This window comes from Galeopterus variegatus, unplaced genomic scaffold, assembly GCF_000696425.1.
Source record: "Galeopterus variegatus unplaced genomic scaffold, G_variegatus-3.0.2 Scaffold38, whole genome shotgun sequence".
In the NCBI taxonomy this organism is placed as follows: Eukaryota; Metazoa; Chordata; class Mammalia; order Dermoptera; family Cynocephalidae; genus Galeopterus; species Galeopterus variegatus.
Genome location: NW_007726149.1, coordinates 1,054,494 through 1,075,774, shown reverse-complemented (window position 1 = coordinate 1,075,774; position 21,281 = coordinate 1,054,494). Strand labels below are relative to the sequence as shown.

General features: G+C 40.5%; 1 protein-coding gene across 1 annotated transcript; it reads right to left on the bottom strand.

Annotated features, from left to right (window-relative positions):
• Positions 1-9,714: 9,714 nt before the first annotated feature.
• TLR8 (toll-like receptor 8) lies at positions 9,715-12,877 on the bottom strand. The gene has a single exon (XM_008571342.1). It carries the CDS (start codon positions 12,875-12,877, stop codon positions 9,761-9,763), a length of 3,117 nt encoding a protein of 1,038 aa, XP_008569564.1. The 3' UTR covers positions 9,715-9,760.
• Positions 12,878-21,281: the final 8,404 nt, after the last annotated feature.

Sequence of the window (21,281 nt, the reverse complement as noted above, 5' to 3'; positions counted from 1 at the left end):
GCACCGGTCATCCCTATATAGGATCCGAACCCGCGGCGGGAGCGCTGCGGCGCTCCCAGCGCCGCACTCTCCCGAGTGCGCCACGGGCTCGGCCCATGGGTTTGTCTGTTTCTATAGTTGAATCCTCATCGTCTCCCAATTCCTTCAGGCTAAAACCTTCAGTGTTACCTTGGACCCTTCCCGGACTTTGCTCCATAAATCCATTCAGTCTCCAAGGTGTGTGGATTTTTGCCCCAGAATGTATTTCTGACTTGTGTCTTCCTTCCCACTCTCACCAGCCTAGGCAAGGGCTACGCTCCATTATAGCTTGCTCAGGATCGTCTCCACTGGATCTGTGCTCCTGGAGTTCAGGAACCTTGTATTTTCCTCTTCTGTGTCCAGCACAGTGACCAGTGAATAGAATATATAGGGAGAAATATATAGGAATAGATAGGGAGAGAGATTTCTGGCTCAATAGAAACACAAATTTCTAACACTTCACCAAAATGTATACATAAAATTTAAATTGGTCTTTAATGTGTATGTTATTATGGCAAAGTTTATTTTAATTAAACATGCTTTGTATAGGAAGGATCTATATGCTGACATAAATTTTAAGTTTTCTTTTGTAAGTTCCACTCAATCGTCTTCATTTCGTTTTTCCTCCTTATCTCATAATTTACTTATATATGAGTCAAACAATAAATTCTATAGAAATAGTAGGTAATTCATGGGTTCTTATAGCCTGCGAAGTAGACTTGGTTTTCTGTCCCTTCCCTTGACTGCCACCTAACTTCGGCTTTTCCCTCTCAGCCCTGTTTCTTCTCTTGCCTGTGCACGCAGAGCCTTCCCGGCTCCTTCTTTCCTTCGTTTCCTGTCACCTTGTGTGGAACCATGGCTCGTGGACCTGCTGGCCTTTTTTAGCCTGTGTGCTGAACCAGGAGAAACCATGCCTCTGAGAGGATTGTCACGATTTTGTCTTTTCTGTGTTTTTTTTTTTTTTTTGATGAAGTGATGCTTTTCAGTGACTCTGTGATTATAAACTGGATGTTAGGGGAAAAAACCCATTTAAACAGAAATAGAGAAATGACTGCCCCATGCTCTCATTTTCTTTTTTTTTTTTTTCCTTTTTGTCTTTTTTTTTTCGTGACCGTCAACGGATCGCAACCCTCAGTGTCACGCCCGTACCGGACCGGGACCGGCAACGGGATCGCAACCCTCGGTGTTGCGTCCGCACCTCACTCAGCCAGTGAGCGGATGGTCTGTATGTGGGATCCGAACCCTCAGCGGGAGCGCCGCCGCGCTCCCAAGTGGCGCACTGTAGCAGTGTGCCACCGGGCCGGCCCCTCTCTCATTTTCTTGATCATTCCCTTATTTTAAACTTTGTTCCCTTAATTTCTTTATACCTACCAGGCAGCCAATAATGACCATCTGTATCTATAGGAGGGTACTACAAAAAGTTCATGGACAAATGGAATTAATACGACTCCCATGAACTTTTCGAAGCCCCCTGTATATAGGTACTTCTCCACGTGTATCTATATGTGTACATTATACACACAGGTCCACACTTCATATTGGTTTCCAATGTAAACAATCTCATCTGTAGAGTATCCAGCCTTGATTGGATCTCATTCACTGATTCAAAGGTGGAAATTCTTTCAAGAGCAGAGACTAATTGCTTTACTCATTCCTACTGGATTTAACATCGTCGACAGTACAATATTCCCTAATAAGTCACTAGAGAGCTCATTCAGCCACAGCAAAGGTTGGCCCAGTCAATGGAAGTATTATGTCTGTTTTCAGTTTATGTCAAGTGCTAAATATCCTTTATATGGCTAATGATGTTTTAGAAATGACTATTAACCTCTTCACCCCATAGAAAAAATAATCTATTGTTTTTACAGTTTCATTCATTATTTGCTGCTTCTGAGTTGTCATGTGCTTTGTTGTCACTTCTCTCTGCAGAAGCAGTAACATCCCCTCTGGAGACCCAGTAGGACCAGTTTGAGGAACTAATCAGCTGGATATAAAGGCCTCAAGGCAGGTGGCCTGGATTATTATTTTTTCTGGTTTTCAAACAGAACAATCCATGTCAGAATAGTGACTATCATCAATGTACCTGGGAACATATCCAGGGGCTCACTAGGTTGAGTGAATCCCTCTCAGGTTTTCAAATGGGCATTTCCAAAGAGAGAGAGAGAAAAAATTAGTTCCAGGAAGCAAAAGAGGAATCTGTGGCTACATAAGTTTGGAACACACTGTAATATAGCTCTCTTTTGGAGATCACAATACATATTGGAAATACTGTAATAACCAGGCAGCTCCCAAACCTATTTGACCTCAGGAGCATTTTCCGTGGAGTACTTACTAACATGGTGTGGAATTAATTTGGGGAAATATTGCTCTGAATGGTATCATAGAATCTGTGAGGTAGCACATGCAGACACAGCCAGTGCTAGCCTTCCATGAGCCCAGATGCAGATGCACTGTTTTGTGTTTGCTTATGTGACATCACATGATCTCTACACAGTTGCGCTCAACTTACTCATTCCTTCTAATTCATGACATCTTCCTTTGCCTTCTTCTTGGCCATGCTGGGCTTTCTTTGAACTACAGCCCAACATTCAGATAAGAATGCAACAATTCTTGCCCAGGCTCAGAGCCTCATGGAATCAGCATCATGGCATCTGAGATTGTTGGCACTGTATGGTACCCAGGAGACAAGCAGCATGCTTGCCACTAGGAGTGGGGAAGGGAAACACGGATGGTGAAGTAGCCCTGCCCCTATGCATAGGTGCCGCAGTGTGCCATTTGATGGTGTGATCTCCTGCTCATACCATATCTGTCTTAAAGTGAAGCTGGAGAAAGCTACCTGAACCTTTGTTCATTCATTCACTTGAAAGCATTTATTGAGGATCTTTATTGTGTATCAGGCATGGTAATAAATACTGGGGATAGAATGATGGGCAAAAAGTCTCCTTTTCTGATCTCTGGAGCTTGCAGCCTAATGGAAGACACACGTGTTGCAGCTACTCTGTTCATTTTTCTATCATCTATCCCCCCAAATTTATGATAAATGCTAAGAAGATAGTATAAGGGGGCACCTAAGTGAGATTTGGAGGTTAGAGGAAAGCTGCTCTAAGTGACATTGAACCTCTCCTTGTAGGATGAGCAGGAATTAGCTAAGTGAAGTCAGGAGGAAGTGATATCTTGGGGCAGTACCACATGTGTAGGTGCTGAGACGGGTGTTTGGTGTGTTCTCAGAATGAACCAAAGACTAGTGGTGGGGATGTTTAGAGCAGACGCTGGAGGGGCAGGTAAATGGGAGGTCACGGAAGGCCTTGTGGGTCTTGTTAGGGAGTTGAGATTTTAAACTTAATTCAGAAGAAGCCACACATTTTATAGGAATCACTCTAGCTGCTGGAACTGAATTGGAGGGACCAGAGTAGATACCAGGAAGCCAGTGAGAGATGCGAGTGGCTTGGACAAGGGGCATTGGTGATGGAGATGGAGATGGAGATGGAGGATGGATGGGAGAGGGATGTAGGAGGTCAAACCAAGAGTGCTTGATGCATGGTTGGGAGTGGGGCTGAAAGGGAAGACTCAACAAGGAGCCTTGGGGTTCTGGCTTGAGCAGATGCTCTTGGGGCTTTCCTTACAGCCCAGACATGATTTACTCTTAATCATCTCTGAGCTTCTGGCATTGTCATTATTAAGATCACCAGGGAGGTATCCCTAAAATAGACCAGGTGTAATCCCAAGGGAGGGGAAGACCAAGGAGATAAGACAGAGGAGTCTTTTCTCTCTACTCCTAGAAATGTGTTTCTCCTAGAAATGAGTTTCTCCTACAAATGTGTTTCAGGACAAAGAAGTCCTGAATTGTTTCCTTCAAGTTCAAAATACAACTATCCCTTTTTGTTGTCATTCCTCCAAGACTACAACATGATTGCTGTATAAGGCACATGCTATTCATATATCTTCCTTTAAGAAATGCCTGTTCAGCTCCTTTGCCCATTTTTTAATTGGGTTATTTGTTTTTTTCTTGTAAAGTTGTTTGAGTTCCTTGTATATTCTGTATATTAATCCTTCATCAGATGTATATTTTGCAAATATTTTCTCCCACTCTGTTCATTGATTTTTACTCTTTTGATTGTTTCTTTTGCTGTGCAAAAGCTTTTTAGTTTGATATAACCCCATTTGTTTAGTTTACCTTTAGTTGCCTGTGCTTTTTGGGTCCTATTCAAGAATTCTGTACCCACTCCAGCTTCCTGGAGTGTTTCCCCTATGTTTTCTTGAAGGAGTTTTATTGTTTCAGGATGTATATTTAATTCTTTAATCCATTTTGAGTTGATTTTGGTATATGGTGAAAGATACAGGTCTAGTTTCATTCTCCTACATATGAATATCCAGTTTTCCCAGCACCACTTGTTGAAAAGGCAGTCTCTTCCCCAGTATGTAGCTTTTCTGCCTTTGTGAAAGATCAGATGGCTGTAGGTGTGTGGGTTGATTTCTGGGCTCTCTATTCTATTCCATTGGTCTCTGTGTCTATTTTTATGCCAATATCATGCCATTTTGGTTATTATAGCTTTGTAATATAGTCTAAAGTCGGGTAGTATTATGCCTCCAGCTTTATTTATTTATTTTTTTTGCTCAGGATTGCTTTGGCCAACAGACACATGAAAAAGTGCTCAATATCACTCAACATCCAGGAAATGCAAATCAAAACCACACTGAGATACCATCTCACTCCAGTTAGGATGGCTAACATCCAAAAGACTGTGAATGATAAGTGCTGGTGAGGTTGTGGAGAAAAAGGAACTCTCATTCACTGTTGGTTGGGCTGCAAAATGGTGCAGCCTTTATGGAAAATGATATGGAGGTTCCTCAAACAATTACAGATATATCTACCATATGACCCAGCTATTCCACTGCTGGGAATATACCTAGAGGAATGGAAATCATCATGCCGAAGGTATACCTGTACTCCAATGTTTATTGCAGCTCTATATACAATAGCCAAGAGCTAGAACCAGCCCAAATGTCCATCATCTGATGAGTGGATAAGGAAACTGTGGTATATATACACAATGGAATACTGCTCTGCTATAAAAAAGAACAAAATACTATCATTCGCAACAACATGGATGGACTTAGAGAAAATTATATTAAGTGAAACAAGTCAGGCACAGAAAGAGAAATACCACATGTTCTCACTTATTTGTGGGAGCTAAAAATTAATAAATAAACATACAAATAAATAAAGGGTGGGAGGAAGAAGACAGAATAACCACAAAAATTCCTTGAACTTTTTAAGTCAAGTGCACAGATACGATGTGGGGGGGGGGGTGCAAAGAGGGGGTGGAGAGGAATGGGTGAAGGGGCATGGAAATCAAGTACAATGTATTTTGAGAAGTAAAATAAAATAAAATAAAATAAAAAAAGAGGCACATGCTTTACTGATTTCCCCATCCCTGAAAACACTCAAGGGCAGAAAGGAAGAGACCACAATTGTGTGACTTTCCCTTATACTCATAAGGGATACTATTAATATCATAAGGGATATTATTATACTCATGGATACTATTATGGCTTTAAGTTCAAGGATAATGACAGTGGAAATCTGGCCATATTGCTACAGTAGCTTTATTAATAGCTGACAGAAGAGTTGCCTTTATTCTTCCAACAATCATAAGTGACTCTCCCATTGTACAATGGCGTTTTCAAATATCATGGAGTTCTGAGTAATTTCTAAAGGAGAAAAGGCATGATTATTGTTATGGCTTGAACTGTGTCACCCTGATATTACAAGTTCTAACCCCCAGTACCTCAGAATGTGACCTTATTTGGAAATAGAGTTGTTGCAGATGTAATTAGTTAAGATGACACCATAGGTGGAGTAGGGTCGATCCTTAATCCAATATGACTGGTGTTCTCATAAGAAGAGAAGAGAGAGATTGGTTAATGGATACAAAGTATAGCTAGATAGGAGGAAAAGTATTTAGTGCTCTATAACACTATAGGACAAGTGTAATTAACAATTTATTGTATAGTTTCAATTGATAGAAGAGAGAATTTTGAATGTTTCCAACACAAAGAAATGATAAATGTTTGAGGTAATGGGAAAAAAAAAATCAGTGGTTGCCAGGATTTCAGGGGATGAGGGAGGGACGGAGGGAGGAATGAATAGATGGAGCACAGAGGATGTTATGAATACATGACATTATGCATTTGGCAAAACCCATAAACTGTACAGTACAAAGAGGGAAGCCTAATGTAAAATTAACTTAATAATAATATGTCAATATTGATTCATAATTGTAAAATATTGTACCACACTAATGTAACATGTCAATAATAGGAGAAACTGTATATGTGGATGGGGGGAGGGTATGGGATCTATCTGCACTTTCTGCCCCAATTTCTCAGTAAAACTAAAACTGCTATAAAAATAAAGACAAATAAAAAAATAAATAAAAATAAGAAGAGGAGAAAGACACGGAGGGAAGACAGCTATGTGTCAACAGAGGAAGAGACTGGAGTGATGCATCTTCAAGCTAAGTCATGCCGTGAATTGCTGGCAAGCACCAGAAGCTGGAAAAGGCAAGAAAGATCTTTTCCTATAGGTTTCAGGGGAAGCATGGCCCTGCAGACACCTGGATTTCAGATTTCTGGCATCCAGAATTGTGAGATGATAAACTTCTGTTGTTTTAAGCCACTCAGTTCGTGGCAGCCCTAGGAAACAAATATGGTTGTCATATCTGAAAGTAACTTGGAGAGCATTTAGTCCATTCTATAGGTGAGGAATCATGCTCAGATAGGTGGACTGATTTGTTCAGAGTCACTTGGTTTCTCACTGTACTAAGTTTATTTTATTTTATAAATATAGGTGCATGTAAACACAAAGACATTAGTATTATAGAATTATTTCTAATGGCAAAAAATTGGAAGCAGTCTACATGTTCAGGTATGGAAGACTGGGCAAATAACTTATGGTACATTCACAAAAGGAAATGCTATGCAGCCGTTAAAAAGAAAAAATATGCACTCTGAGAAATACTAAGTGAAAAGAGAAAAATGTATAGCAGTGTTATAAAGTTTGCTCTTTTATACAGAGCGATTAAAGGTTTAGATATGCATTGTCAACTTGTAAAGTTGTGGCAGAGACTGCTAGCTTTCAGATCTGATCTCCCTTTCTTCCATAGTTACAGACTTCGACGGGCATATTTCCCAACATACTTTGCAGTTAGGTGGGGTCAATTAGGTCCTCACCAATGGAAGGTGAGCAGAGCTGTGTGCCACTGTTGAGTGGACCTTAAGACACTGGTCTGTGCACTCTTTGTTGCTGTTTGTCCCCTTGCTTCCAGTTGAAACCCAACCACAGTGGTGACCCGGTGTGATTCATGCAGATGGTGCCAATTCCCTAGAGGACAGCAGAGCAGCAAGAGAAAGGAACAGGGGATTTTGAACAGCTATGTAGAGCAGAGTTGCCCTGCCAACGTAAACTATTCTCACTGGGACTATTATGGGATAGAGAAATAAATTTCTGTATTGTTGGGTCTCTGTTACTGCAGCTGAGGCTTTACACTTATAATGCAGAAGGATACTCAATATTTAATAGCGATTGCCTCTAGGAAGTGAAGACGTGCTGGGGAGAGATTGAAATTTTATTGTACATCCTTTTGTGAAATTTAAATTTTTAAAAACTTATGTGCAGTTATTAGTATAGATTCATTTTACAATAATAATAGAAAACAGAACAATCTTGACTTTCTCTTTGACAAGGTATAGGTCTGAGTTTCCCATACCAGTATTTTAAATGAGGAATAAGTGAGTTTCAGAAACAAATATTTTTATTAACCCCTGATTTTACTATCTTCACTTTATGGAGATATTTGCTAAGGAGAAGGTAAAGCTGTTTGTGACTTTTATTAACTTTTGATTCTGTCAACAGAACACTACCAAAGTACATAAGTGTAATATAGACTAATGATACTGAAACATCTACATTTTTTTATTTTACCAAAACAATCAGGGGACATAGGAATGAATTTCTACCAGGCAACGAATTAATGTGATATCAACAGGGATGTTGCAGATTGAATGTTTGTGTCTCCCCTAAACCCATATGTTGAAAACATAACCCCCAATGTGATGGTGTTAGGAGATGGGACCTTTAGGAGGTGATTAGGTCATGAGGGTGGAGCCTCATGAATGGGATTAGTGTCCTTATAAAAGGGACCCCAGAGGGCTCTCTCATTCTCTTTCCATCATGAGAAGATACAATGAGAAGTCAGAAGTCTGCAATCCGGAAGAGAGCCATCACCAGAAACCAACCATGCTGGCACCCTGATCTCAGACTTTCAGCCTCCAGAACTGTGAGAAATAAATTGCTTGGATAATTTCCAGTTATTCTCAGGTAAACTTCTTAAGATGCCTCAAGATTCATACCTATACTGGCTAGAGGATACATAGACTGTTGGGGAGGACTGAAGGGAATAGTAGAGGTGGTAAAGGATGCCAAAGTGGTTTCATTTTGGAGAATTGCATAAAGTATAGTAATAGCTAGGCATTCTGACTTTGTCTTCTGAGTAGAAAATCAAGATAGAATTAATTTCTCTATTAATAATTATCCTAGTGTAAAAACTGTATGAAAACCTCTTCCTCTTTGATTTCTAACAAAGATTTTCTTAAAAAATAATTATCAAAAAAACCCAGTGTATGTGGTAATTTCTTTTATATTATAGATATGTTTCCCTACTGTATATTTATCATACATTCATCACATGAAATGAAGCATTTCTAATCATTCATTTTAAGATTTATAGCAATAGCAATTAACAAACATTCCAAAATCTTCTAATTTAGCTGCATACTTAAAAAAAAGTTAAGAAGTAAAAGACACTTAAAAAAAACTATACATATCAGCCTTTAAATGGCATCTAAACCTTAATAGTCAAACATTATAGCCAATATTTGTAAAAGTAATTGTAAAAGAAAGACTAATACAACCATAGCATAATATAACCATGTAGCCATACATATATGATAAATCTAAACAGTAGCTTAATATCAAAACCATTAGTTATAGTGGCAAAAGTTCTCAGATATTGAAAAGAAGGTGTTATTAGGCCAACTGCTAAGATGACCCACAATGACCCCTACCTCCTGCTATTCACAGTCTATGACCAAGATGGCTGGCCATCCAGGGAAAATGGTGGATGACTGACTGAAGCAATCACAATCACCCACTTAGGTCACAGACTATTTTTCCTGGACTGAGGTGATCACAGCCCACCATTGTGGCCTTCAACTGTTTTCCCATGGTCACTCCCCTGGAGCTGGTGGGACCTATGGATTACTTCTAACAAATAGAATATAGACAATATGTTTGGATATCACTGCCCTGATTAGATTACAAAAGATAGTGCCTTCATCTTGCTAGCAACCTCGCTCTCTTTCTGGCTTTGACAAACCAAGCTGCCTCGTGGAAGAGGTCCACATGGCAGGGACTGAGAGCAGGAGGAACTGAATCATGAAAACAACCACAAGGGAGTGAGCTTGGAAGTGGATCCTAACCCCAGGGATGCCTGTGGCCCTGGCTGACACCTAGATTGCAGCCTCTGAGAGACCCTGAAGCCGAGGACCCTGTCATGCCATTGCCTGGATTCCTGACCCACCAAAACTGTGAGCTAGCAAATGTGTGTCCTTTCAAACTGTGTGACAGAAAGGTCATTGCTTTGCATTTTTATTATGGTGTTGAACCATGACTTAACATCAGTTAGTATTGCTTAATGGAATCAACATACAAATTGTTATACCGTGAATTATTTTCAGTTAAGACCACATTTTTCAGACTTTGCCAAAACAAGCCTTCTGCCTTGGGGTTGTCGGGCCACTGAAGGATGGAGCTCTTACAGATCCGCTGCCGCAGCCTCAAATACTGAGAATGCTGTAACACTGGCTCCAGCAAAATAAATATAATAACGTCCATGTTCTCATCCATTAGCCTCTGCAAGGCCAAGTAGAAAGCTGTTTTAAAGTTCCAGCTAGTTGCATATTTTTTGGTTAAAACAAATACTGTTTTCTTGCTTTGATTTATGCTCTGCATGAGATTATCAATGATGGCTAATCCTGGGTCCCAGTCCCTTTCCTCTAAACAAAGGAGAACATTTTTTTCTTCACTTTCTTCAAGGTGATAGCGCAGCTCGTTTATCACCCAGTCAGTAACAGAGGCATCTTTGGTATCATAGGAAATATAAGCATCATAGAAAGTTTGGGATGTGGAAAGAGACCTGTAGCCTTTCACTTTAGCTAAACACATCTGATAGATGAACCAAACATCCCAATAAAACAAATGGTGAGCCAGGGCGGCCAACATAACCATCGTGGTGATAAAAAATGTGAAGAAAAATAATACCGCTGCAATGGTATCAGAAACACAGGTTGTTAGCTCCAGAGTCACAATACTCTTCCCTTTCTGATCCCCGGGACTGGCACAAATAACATCTACCAACCTAGGAATGGCAACATTTAGATTTTCATCCATCCACCTTCGAAAATCTTCAATGTCACAAGTACAGTCAAAAGGGTTTCCACCTAGTTCTAAAATAGCTAAGTTGGTGGCGGTCTTAGTTTGAAGTGTGGATTTGTTGATCATCTTTAGCAGGTTGGAACTTAAATCGAGGTGCACCAGACCGCTGGCTTCAGAAAGAAAGCCGGAGGGCAGATAGAAGATCTTGTTTTGTCTCAGCAGCAGTGTCTTAAGAGAAGACGTAAATTTAGATAGGCTATTAGTTAAAGAGGGCAGTTTGTTTCTACTTAAGTCAAGCAAATGGAGATAAGGAAATTGCTGGAGTAATGTCCAGTTAAAGAAATTTAACTTATTATCATTTATGTATAATTCAGTGAGACTCTGAGGCAAGTTAAGGAATGCTTCATTTGGGATACGCCGAAGGCTGTTAAAGGATAAATCAAGTCGTGTCAGATTTGTTAGATTTTTAAAAATGGTGATGTACCTGTTATCTGCAGCCTTCCACAGACGGTCAAGGCGGTTTCCACTGAACACTAATTCTTCCAGGGACATGCTTTTTAGTTCATAGTCTGTTAAAGTATAAATGTCATTATGGCTCAAGTTTAAGACTTTCAGCTGTGTTAAATGTTGAATAAATCCTAGACGATGTGTTATCCCTGCTACTCTGAAATAGTGTGCATTATAGCTGAGATCTAAAACTTCTAAGCCAGGCAATTCATTCAGAGCTTTTTCACCATCAAAGTCTAGTTTATTTTTTGTCAAATCCAAATACTTAATATGAGGCACAGCTGAAAAATCAGTTCCATTTAACACTTGAGCATTGCCATTTGAAGACAGATTTAAGCAGGCAATGTCATGAAAACCTTCAAATTGCTTTTCCCCAATAAAGAAAATACTGTTCAAGCTTAAATCTAAGGCTTTGCCATAAGCGACACATTGTGGCTTTATTAATGGATTGGTGTTATGATAAAAATTCAAATGTGGGTCAAACTCAGTATCTGTAGAACGTGGTTTAAGGATATGGCTTCGGAAGGAGGAACCATTTGTATATTTTTGCCTGATATCATTTACCAGGGGCGATATTCTGTTTTCTGACAAGTAATTAATTTTCAGGTTGCGGAAATGTTTGAAAAGGGTAAAATCAATTTGCTTAATAAAGTTAACGCCTAAGTTGATAGTTGTTAAATTTGGAAGCCCCATGAGGGGCTGGAAATCTTCTTTTCTAAGTTCCTGGAACACATAACCTCTTAAATGCAATGCCTGGAGAGACGTAAGGTTAGCAAAGTTCTTGGAAAGGTTAATATATTGTGGATATTCTGTCCTTATATAGTTAAAGGATAAGTCAAGCATTTCTAAGTGGGGCAGTTTTGTTAAAAATGCCCCAGAGGCTATTTCATGAACTAAATAGTTGAATTCAAGATCCAGTACCTTCAGAGAAGTCATAGTTTCAAACCAGGTTGCAGGAATCTCTCGGAGGGAAGTGCTAGAGAGGTTTAAGTAGAGAAGTTTGGTCAGGTTTTGAAAAGCAAGAGGATCTATATGAATTGAAGCCTCTCCATCACAAGGTTTGCATGGAAACGGTGCATTGAAACACCTGGGACAGTTCCCGCTTAAATCCAGTGCTGTTAAATTTGTCAATCCCTTAAAGTCTTCTTGACTGATGTTTCTGATTTGAGTGTTGCTCAGATAAAGTTCTCGTAGGGAGTTTGGCAGTTTTGGTGGCACATGGGAAAGAATATTGAAAGACAGAGACAGCACCTTCAGATCTGTAAGCCTTTCAAATGCTCCATCCTCTATGTCAAACTTTTTATTACAAATATTGCCAAAATAGCAGTTCCAGCCCAAATAGAGGTTTTCCAACTTCTGAAGTCCCAAAGTGTTCTTCTTAGTTACAAAGATTATATTGTTTTGAATTAGACTAAGTGTTTTCAAAGATGCCGGCAAACCAGCAGGTATTTTGTTTAATTGATTGTCTTCAAGCAGTAACTCCATGAGGTTTTCTAGGTTGAGGAATGCCCCGTCTGTAATAACCATGCCTTTTTTATCCATACCAGGATATTTATTCAGGAGCTGTAGATCGGAGTTGTGGTTTAGATTGATTTTAGTGAGATTTTGCAGCCCTTGAAATGATGCATTCGTTATGAGTGTAATGAAATTATCAGACAGGTCTAGTTCTGTCACGTATTTGCCCACTGTTTGGGGGACTTCTGGCAATCGACGATTGTTGCACTCTGCAATAACAGAGTTATTTTGCCTTTTCTCATCACAAGGATAGCTTCTAGAATAATTTGCTTCAGCGAGGGACTCATAGGAACCAGAGATTAGCAGAAAAAGGCAGGCCAGAATTGAAGTCTGAAGGGTCATGTTTTCCTAAGGAAAATCAAACGTGGAAGCACAATATTAGGGTAGCAATATTCGCCAGGAATTGCCTGATGACATTAACAGTGCTTTACCCTCCTTGTATAAGTTCGAAGTGTGAATTCTCCTAACAATTAATTGTTATCAAATGAGGTGCAGCTTCATGAAGCTGCCTGAGATTACGATGATGAGAAGACCTGGAAAGCTTTTGCAGAGGCATTAATAAAGAAGCCCCGCCACCAATATAAGTCTGAGCTGGACCATAGCTACGGGTCATACTAAGTCTAATATATAGCAAAGGAAATTATATATTTATAGCATCAACCTATTGGCATAAATCTTGATGAAACTTTGGCCAATGCCAAGGTGAGTTCAGATCCAGCTTCTATTACATTATCATCCAAGATCTGCAAGCCAGAGTCATCTCCACCTTACCAATGCAACCATATCTCTTACTGGTATTTCTCACAAGATTTCTATACCACTATGGTGATACTTATCATGTTCTCTTATCTCCTTACATGACTGGAAAGTGGACACCCTATGTTGATAATAATAACATAGTGTCAGGCTAAGTGCTTCATAAACATTTTCTCACCACGTTAATGCTCACAGGAACACAACGAGGTAGATTCTATTATTGACCATATTTTGCAGATGAAGAAACAAACTCAGAGACATAAGGAGCTTTCAGAAGGATGGTACATTGTAGTGCTGGGACTTGAGCCAATCTGATTCCAAAATCATGTTCTTAACTATCAACCATCATGGTACACAATCTCCTTTTGAAATCTTGTGCCAGAACAGTGCCTCAAATATAGACAGCACTCAAAAAAATATTTGTGGAATGACTACTACTCATATGTCCCTTATTGTACAAACATTGACATTAATAATCATTTGTTTGCTAATTTTGAAACTTAGGAGAGACATGATGCTTTATATTTTAATGAATCCTCTGTAATACTTAGAAGAGTGCCTCACTTTCAGTGGCTATTTCTTAATAGAGGGCTCAATGTATTACCTTTGGTAAGCATACAATGTAATAAACAGATTAATGTGATTGGTTTGACCAAGGGTTGTAGTTAAGAGAACACTTAAAATCTTATTTCACTGGATACAGAGACTAACCCTTACTAAACTAGATTTTTTACTAAATCCCAACTCATGTCTTTATTGTGAGTTAGACCAGATAAATTCTTTCTTTTTAAATTCTCCTAAAATTTAGGGCTGGTGAACTAACACCTTAATATGTCATTCCCTTACTATGATACAAAAGATTTAAGTGGATGTGATTATTCTGAGGATCAATAATTATTGCCCATTTGTAATAGCCAAGGAAAAGCCGGCTCCTAACAGGATGAATATGAAAGTGGAGCCGAACTCGAAGCCATTTTCAGTCACTTGTAGTTGTCCTCAAACACAGCACTATAGCGGCATTGCTGCTTAATGTTTAACTTATACTAAAAGAGGGCCCTGCTTTGCCTGGTGTGGTAGACAGAATTTTAATATAGCCCCATGCATTCTGCCCCCTGGTATTACTCCTGTGATTACGTTACACTATATAGCACATGGGAGACTATCTGAATGGGCCTAATCTAATCATATGAGCCTTTAAAAGCAAAGAGTTTTATCTGGCTAGTGGCAGAAAGAAAAGTCAGAGAGATTGGAAGCATGAAAATAATTTGATGCACTATTGCTGACATGAAGATGGAGGGTCCACGTGGCAAGGAATGCAGGCAGCCCTCAGAAGCTGAGAATGGCTCTTTGCTGACAGGTAACAAGGAAGTGGGTGAGAGGCTCAGTTCTACAACAGCTGCAAACAACCAAAATTGACTGGCAGTCTAAGTGAATTTGGAAATGGATGTTTACCCAGAACCACCAGATGAGAGCCCAGCTTGGCTGACACTTGGATTTCAGCTTTATGAGACCTGGAGCGGAGAACTCAGGCAAGCTTGCCCGGATTCTAACCTATGGATGTTTAAGCTAATAAATGAGTATTGTTTGGAGCCTCAAAATTTGAAGCTATTTATTAAGCAGCAATAGAAAACTAATTATCTAGAAAATATGTGTTAGAAGATGATTCATGGCCTGAAAACATGCAGCACTTGCAGAGGCAACCGTGAGTTGCCAGGCTTCACATCTCCACTGGGAGACACAGGCACACCAAACAGAGAATGAAGCTCAGGAGTGTGAGGAGGTTTGAGGGATGACCCAAGCAATGTTGTATTTGCTTAGGCACCTAAGCAGATTGAAGCTTGTGTGATTTCCAAGTCTGACCATTGTGGGATTTGAAACGTCCTGATTCTTCCCTGCTTTTATTAGCTAGTGAGTGGTCTGGGGAGCCTATTTGAGTACTCTTACAATTTATTAGTTAGCTCACAGTCTACTGGGTAAAGCAGACATGAGTTAAACACAACAATATTATAAGACTTCAACTGTGATAAGTAGTATATAATACTGTAAGAGCCTAAAAAGGGGTGGGGTGGGGGTTTGACCCATTTGTGAAGGCTGGGAAAGACTTTGCCGAGGAAGTGACACCTGGGCTGGGATTCTAAGGTTGAGCAGGCATGCATAAGGCACAACAAAGAGGTCAAAGAAATGTTCTGTGCAAAGGGAGCAGCATATGCAAACACCCTGACTATATTCTTGTGAGCTGTGCCTTCAGAGAAGCCCTGGGGTAGCAATCAAGAAGGGACATGGTTTGGGCCTGAGACAAGGTACATCAGGTTTCAAGTTCTCAAAGCTGGCTGAAGCCTGCACAGAGCTGCTTGCAACAGGAGGGTCCAGAGTAAGAGGCAGGGCCAAGAGAATTGGGATGGCACACGAGGGGTCAATAATAGAGATGTTGCTGAGGTCTTCATGTCACCACATTCAATGGACGTTTTTCAGCTTTCATCTTCATGAGCACATAAATGTAAGGACTAAAAGAAAGCCAGGGACTTAAGAAAAGATGAGAGTGGGTTTTCTAAAAATTTAATTATTTAATTGACAACTAAAAGTTCTTTGTATTTATGGTGTAAAACATGATGTTTTGAAATACATACACATTGGGGAATGGCTAAATCAAGCTAATTAACATACGCATCACCTCGCATACTTATTTTTTTATGGTGAGAATATTTAAAATCTACTCTTCCAGCATTTTCAAGTATACCATGCAATGTTATTAACTATAGTCACCATGTTGTACAATAGATCTCCTGAACTTGACTGATGTCTCCCCGATCTCCTCCCAGAGTGGATTTTGATCTTTATTTGGGGAACAATGCAAGCTTTTGAAGGTTTTAAGCTTGGTGGTACCATGCTTAGATTGATTCTGCAGTGGTCACTGGCAAGAGGGCACAACACGTCAAGTGTAAGGTGATGGTAGCTTGAACTGAGTTGATGGCAAGGGAGACAGATAAACGGACTCAAGAGATACTTAGGAGGTAAATTTGAGAGACATAAGAATGGATGCATAGAAGGGAGTGGGGTTGAGATGGAGAGGGATGCACTCAGAGTGACTTCCAGGTTCCTGGTCTGTACACCTGGATGGCTGAAAGTGGCACTCACTGAGAAAGAAGATTGGCGGTGGGAGGGGTGGAGTGGATATTATTAATTCAACTTAACATGTTGATTTTGAGTTGAGTTTGTGATATTCAGGTGGCAATGTCCAGTAGGCAGTTGCAGATATGGGTTTGAAGCTCAGAGGAGAGCTCTGATAGAGGGATGAATTTGAGGGTCAGGGCAATTGAAGCCATGGGTGTGGATGAGATCACCCAGGGCAATGTACGGTGTAAAGGAACTTCCGCACTTCAGTCCTACGAATCACGATTTTCTCATCTCATTCCTAGTAATTTTGTGCTTCTATTTTCTTACACTGAAATATCTTATCCCACTAGAATTGTTTTGGCATAAAATGCGAGATGTGTACCCACATTATTTTTTTCTAAATGGAGACCCTAGCATCATTTGTTGAATAACCTTTTGCTCACTGAATGGATATGCTCCCTGTACGATATACTAACTTCCCTGTGTATTTGGATCTATTTCTAGACTCTCTGCTCTGTTTCATCAATCCATTATATTTAAATCCATTAGAAATTTAGGAACGTATACTTGGAGTCAAGTAAAATTTTAATTCACCTTTAATGATCTAAAGGTAGGTCCTAAAGACATACTCTGACATAGGTAAATGACTGTATACAAGTATGTTCAATGCAGAACTGGTAGCAATAGCAAAAGATTGGAAATAATCTAAATGCCTATAAGTATTAGTCTGGTTAAATAAATTATGTTATATTCATACAATGGGATACTATGCAGCAATTAAAAAGGATTAGGCAATTCTACATTCATTCGTTCATTCAAGAAATATTTATGAACTGTTTTCAAGCTGGGGAGACAGCAATCAATAAAACTGATTAAAATATCTGTCTATTTGAAATTTACATTGAAAGATATTATGTTAAATGGTGGAAAGTATTGCAGAAAAAAATAAAGATGGGAAAGGGGATAGTTATATAGAATGTCCCTCAGCTGGAACTTTTGTCATGATCAGACTCGGGTTATGGATTTTGGGGAGCAAGTTCAGAGAGGTGAAGTGCCATTCTAGTCACATCATACCAAGAGTACATGCTATCAACATGACTTTCAATTTGATGTGGACTTTGAACGTCTGGCTGAGGTAGTGTTTGTCAGATCCCTATTATACTTTTTAACTATAGATTAATAAAAATTAATTTTGTAAAAGGCCCTTGGGGAACATGTGAGGATGAGGCCAGATTCCAGACCCTTCCCTTCGCATGCTAGACAGAGCACTGTTGATAGGTGACATATCTTCAGGTGGGTACAGAGGGAAGGGGCCGTCCCATGTGACCGCACTAGTCTCAGGTTAAGGCCTCAACATCTAATTTCAAATGCGACTTTCATACAAAGCAGAGCAACTGAGGACAAACGCCTCTAGGGGCCGCTAGAGACCAAGAGAGGAGCCTTTTGCGATGTGCTCTTCTTTCAGGATGAGAATGGCCTCCCAGAGAGTCTCAGGCAATTTAAAGTAAATTATGGGTCATGGAAATGATCAGAACATTCCAGAGAAGACTTCTGATTGAAGAGCTTGAGTCCTAATGCTGCCTTCCTGAAAAAGCACTGAGGTAAGAATATGAGCTGACAAATTCCAAATAATCTGAATTTGAAAAGTTCATGAGTAGGAAGAGCAGGAAATGCTAAGCAAGTAGCTGGCAAAGAAGTTCAGGAGAAAACCCTGATTGTTCGACCTTCTACATTCCATGCAGGACCTCCAGAGTTTGAATGGGCTGCGGATGCTCATTGCCCAGGGTGCTCAGCTAAAGTCACGGGAGTGCCATGTAACAATGCCTGGTAGAGTGAACCCCAGCTCACACTATCCAAGAAGATCTTAGAAGAGAGAGTAGACCCCAAGGCCCCAGCAAAAGCTGCACCTCCTCAACCAAGTTCTTCCTTTCAGCCGCACCCATGCCTCTGACTACCAGAAGTTGTGGCTACGAAAGGACATCAAAGGAATCTGATCCCATATGAAGTGAGAAGGGTATACCAAGGAGAATTCACCCTTTCAATGGCATAACTAATGTTAAAAACCACTCGGCTTGGCAGAAGAGAAATGGCAACTCGGCAAATAAGATAGTGGGAAAAAAGTGCAACCATGCAAATAAAACAGAGAACAAGAGAGAGAAAGAGAGAGAGAGAGGAAGTGAGAGAACAAGAGAGAGAACAAGAGAAAGCACGAGAGAGAGAGAGTGACTTTTGTCGGTTAAACCTGACAGCTGAATGCCCCCATTCAAGCCTTTGTAAAAGAATAGAACCTTACGAGGTCAAAGAAAGTGTAAGAGGAGATAATGGCAGACAAGAGATGTCTGCAATGTTTAAGAAGATGCAAAGCAGATGGGTGAACAGTAGGCAGTAGAGCAGAGCAGAGAAGGCTAACCCAAGGGCTAACCAGAGGAAAGTCAGTTCCCACTACAGAACCCTGGAAAGACTCAGGAACTGGAGGCAGCAGGCACCTTGGAATGTGGCATGCCAGGTGGGCTGGACAGTGCATTGGTTGAGAGTCTGCATGAGAAGTTAGAGCCCTCCAGACCTCCTCCCTGAGACTTACTATCTTGAAAGGTGGAATCTGATGAGAGCCTTGGGCAGAGGCAGAAGCAAACTGCCAATAGAGAAAACACAAGGGTGAAAGTACAGTCCGTCCACAGAATGTGGGACCCATCCTCTTCCCTGCCTCCAGTCTGGGAACTCTGAATCTGGTTTGTGAGCACTCCACTCCAGCACCCCAGGCAGCAGATTGGAAGGAAAACAGACTGGCACAGTAGCAGGGCTGGGACCAGGGCAAAGCTAGTGAGACACACGCTGCACATGCGAAATTTAAGGGGGCACCAAAAAACTTAGTCATCAAGATAAATACTGTTCTAAAAAAATTAAAGTCTGTGATGAGCAAAAGAGCAACATTTTAAATAAAGACAGGATCCGACCCTGCACTTGCAAGGTGCTGCTTCACTCGCCTTTCCCTCATCCCGGCTCTGGTTCCCACGGAATTTCATTTGCTAATCGCAGCTGGCCTGTGGGCTGTAGTTTGCAATTTGATTTTTTTAACATATGGCATCGCGATATTATTCATCCTGATTACTGAGCTTTCTGGCACCCCTGCCCTCACTTAAATTTTGCACTGAAAGCAAGTGCCTCACCGGCCTTCCCTAGTACGGGCCCTGCACGATAGAAAATATGTACAGATAAGATGGGCACAGCCCACTCAACAAGCTGACTCATGCCCTCATCCCAGTTGGGAAGCCCTGTCCTTGCAATTGGTTCCCCTCACTTGATATGAAATAGCCAGCGCCAGTCGCCTGAGGAATTTATCCAACATGAAAAATAGAGATGGAAATGAGCAAAAAGAAAAAATCAGGAGAGCAACAGAACCAGCCCTTCGGTCTCCCAGGATGGTGGCTTACGGTCATTTCTCAATGCCAGTCCTGTCTTGCACAAATTCTCAATTCTGAAATCCTGAAAGTTCTGAGCACCAAAAGGCTTTCTTTTATTGTTGTCATTGTTTTTTGACAGCAAAATCTGATCCGAACCATTGGGAGTGTTTTGTAATATATCATATATGGACCATATTATCTTGCTAAAATATGAATTTTTAAGTTTGACACAATTCTGGCCCATGATCTTCAGATAAGGGATTGTGGATCAATAGTTAAGTCTCCACTGGAGGCACATCAGCAATTCCTGCACTTGCCTTGACATATTTACTAATTCAAAAAATAGAAAGTGGCTGTCAACAGGACCAAGTTGTGACTTTCATGGGCTCCTTAATCCATTAAAAAAATAATATAAGGTGTTGATCGGAATCAGAGTCTGGAGAGGAAAACTTTTAAGAATAAATCAGTTTCTTAAGAGCCAAGTTTGAGGATTGACCCAGGAAGCACAACCAAAGTCGGATGTGTTCTGAAGGTCTGTGGAGATCATGAACTTATGCAGTGAAGCAGCAGAAGGGAAAGGAGCGAATGGGAGCTGTCTCCTTGGAAAATCTCATCAAGCAATGGTTACATAGTAGTGAGACTAAGCAAAGTTTTAACCTTGGTATATCTCAGTATCCAGCTTTTATCTGGCACCACAAACAGCAAATTTTAAGTAAAAAAGCAAACTTAACAGTAAATATTTGTGACATTATTCTGGGAACGGGATGTCCCAACCAAGTCATAAGCCCAAGGTCCCAAGGCAAATACGTCAATTTACATTCCTGCCTGCTTATTTTGGTCAGATGATGGTCAACAAGATGGCTTCTCAGCTCCATTTTGAAAGCCATGACTGAATCGATGCCATTTTCCATCATCAAAAGTATATTTTATGACTGCATTGGTATAAAGACAAATATAATCCAGGCTGGATTATATTCTTTATTCTGCTGATTTTAAAGGAAATTAAAACTGTTGCTTAAAGTATTGTGGTCCCTAGATCCTGTGCCTTTTGTGCCTTCTGTGCCTTCTAGGAGAAGTCCACCCTGGTTGCCAATGGTGGTATAACAGGGCTCAGATCAGGCCCCAGGAGACTAGTTAAGGCAAGGAGAAGATACCCACTAGAAATGAGGTAAGTATTAGATTGGCAGCAGACGACATGAAGGAGCAGGACTGAGAGGAAGTGGCAGACTAGAAGATCAAAAAAGAATGTTTCCAGTTTAATTATGTCCCCCCCCCCCCCCCCCCGGAATAAGTTGAAGTTCTAACCCCCCTTACCTGTGAATGTGACCTTATTTAGACTTTGCAAATGTGATCAAGTTAAAGTGGGGTCACTGGTTTTGTTATTAAAAAAGGGTAATTTGGACACAGACACACAGGAAAGAAGGCCACGTGAAGACAGAGACAGCGACTGGAGAGATGCAGTGACAAGTCAAGGG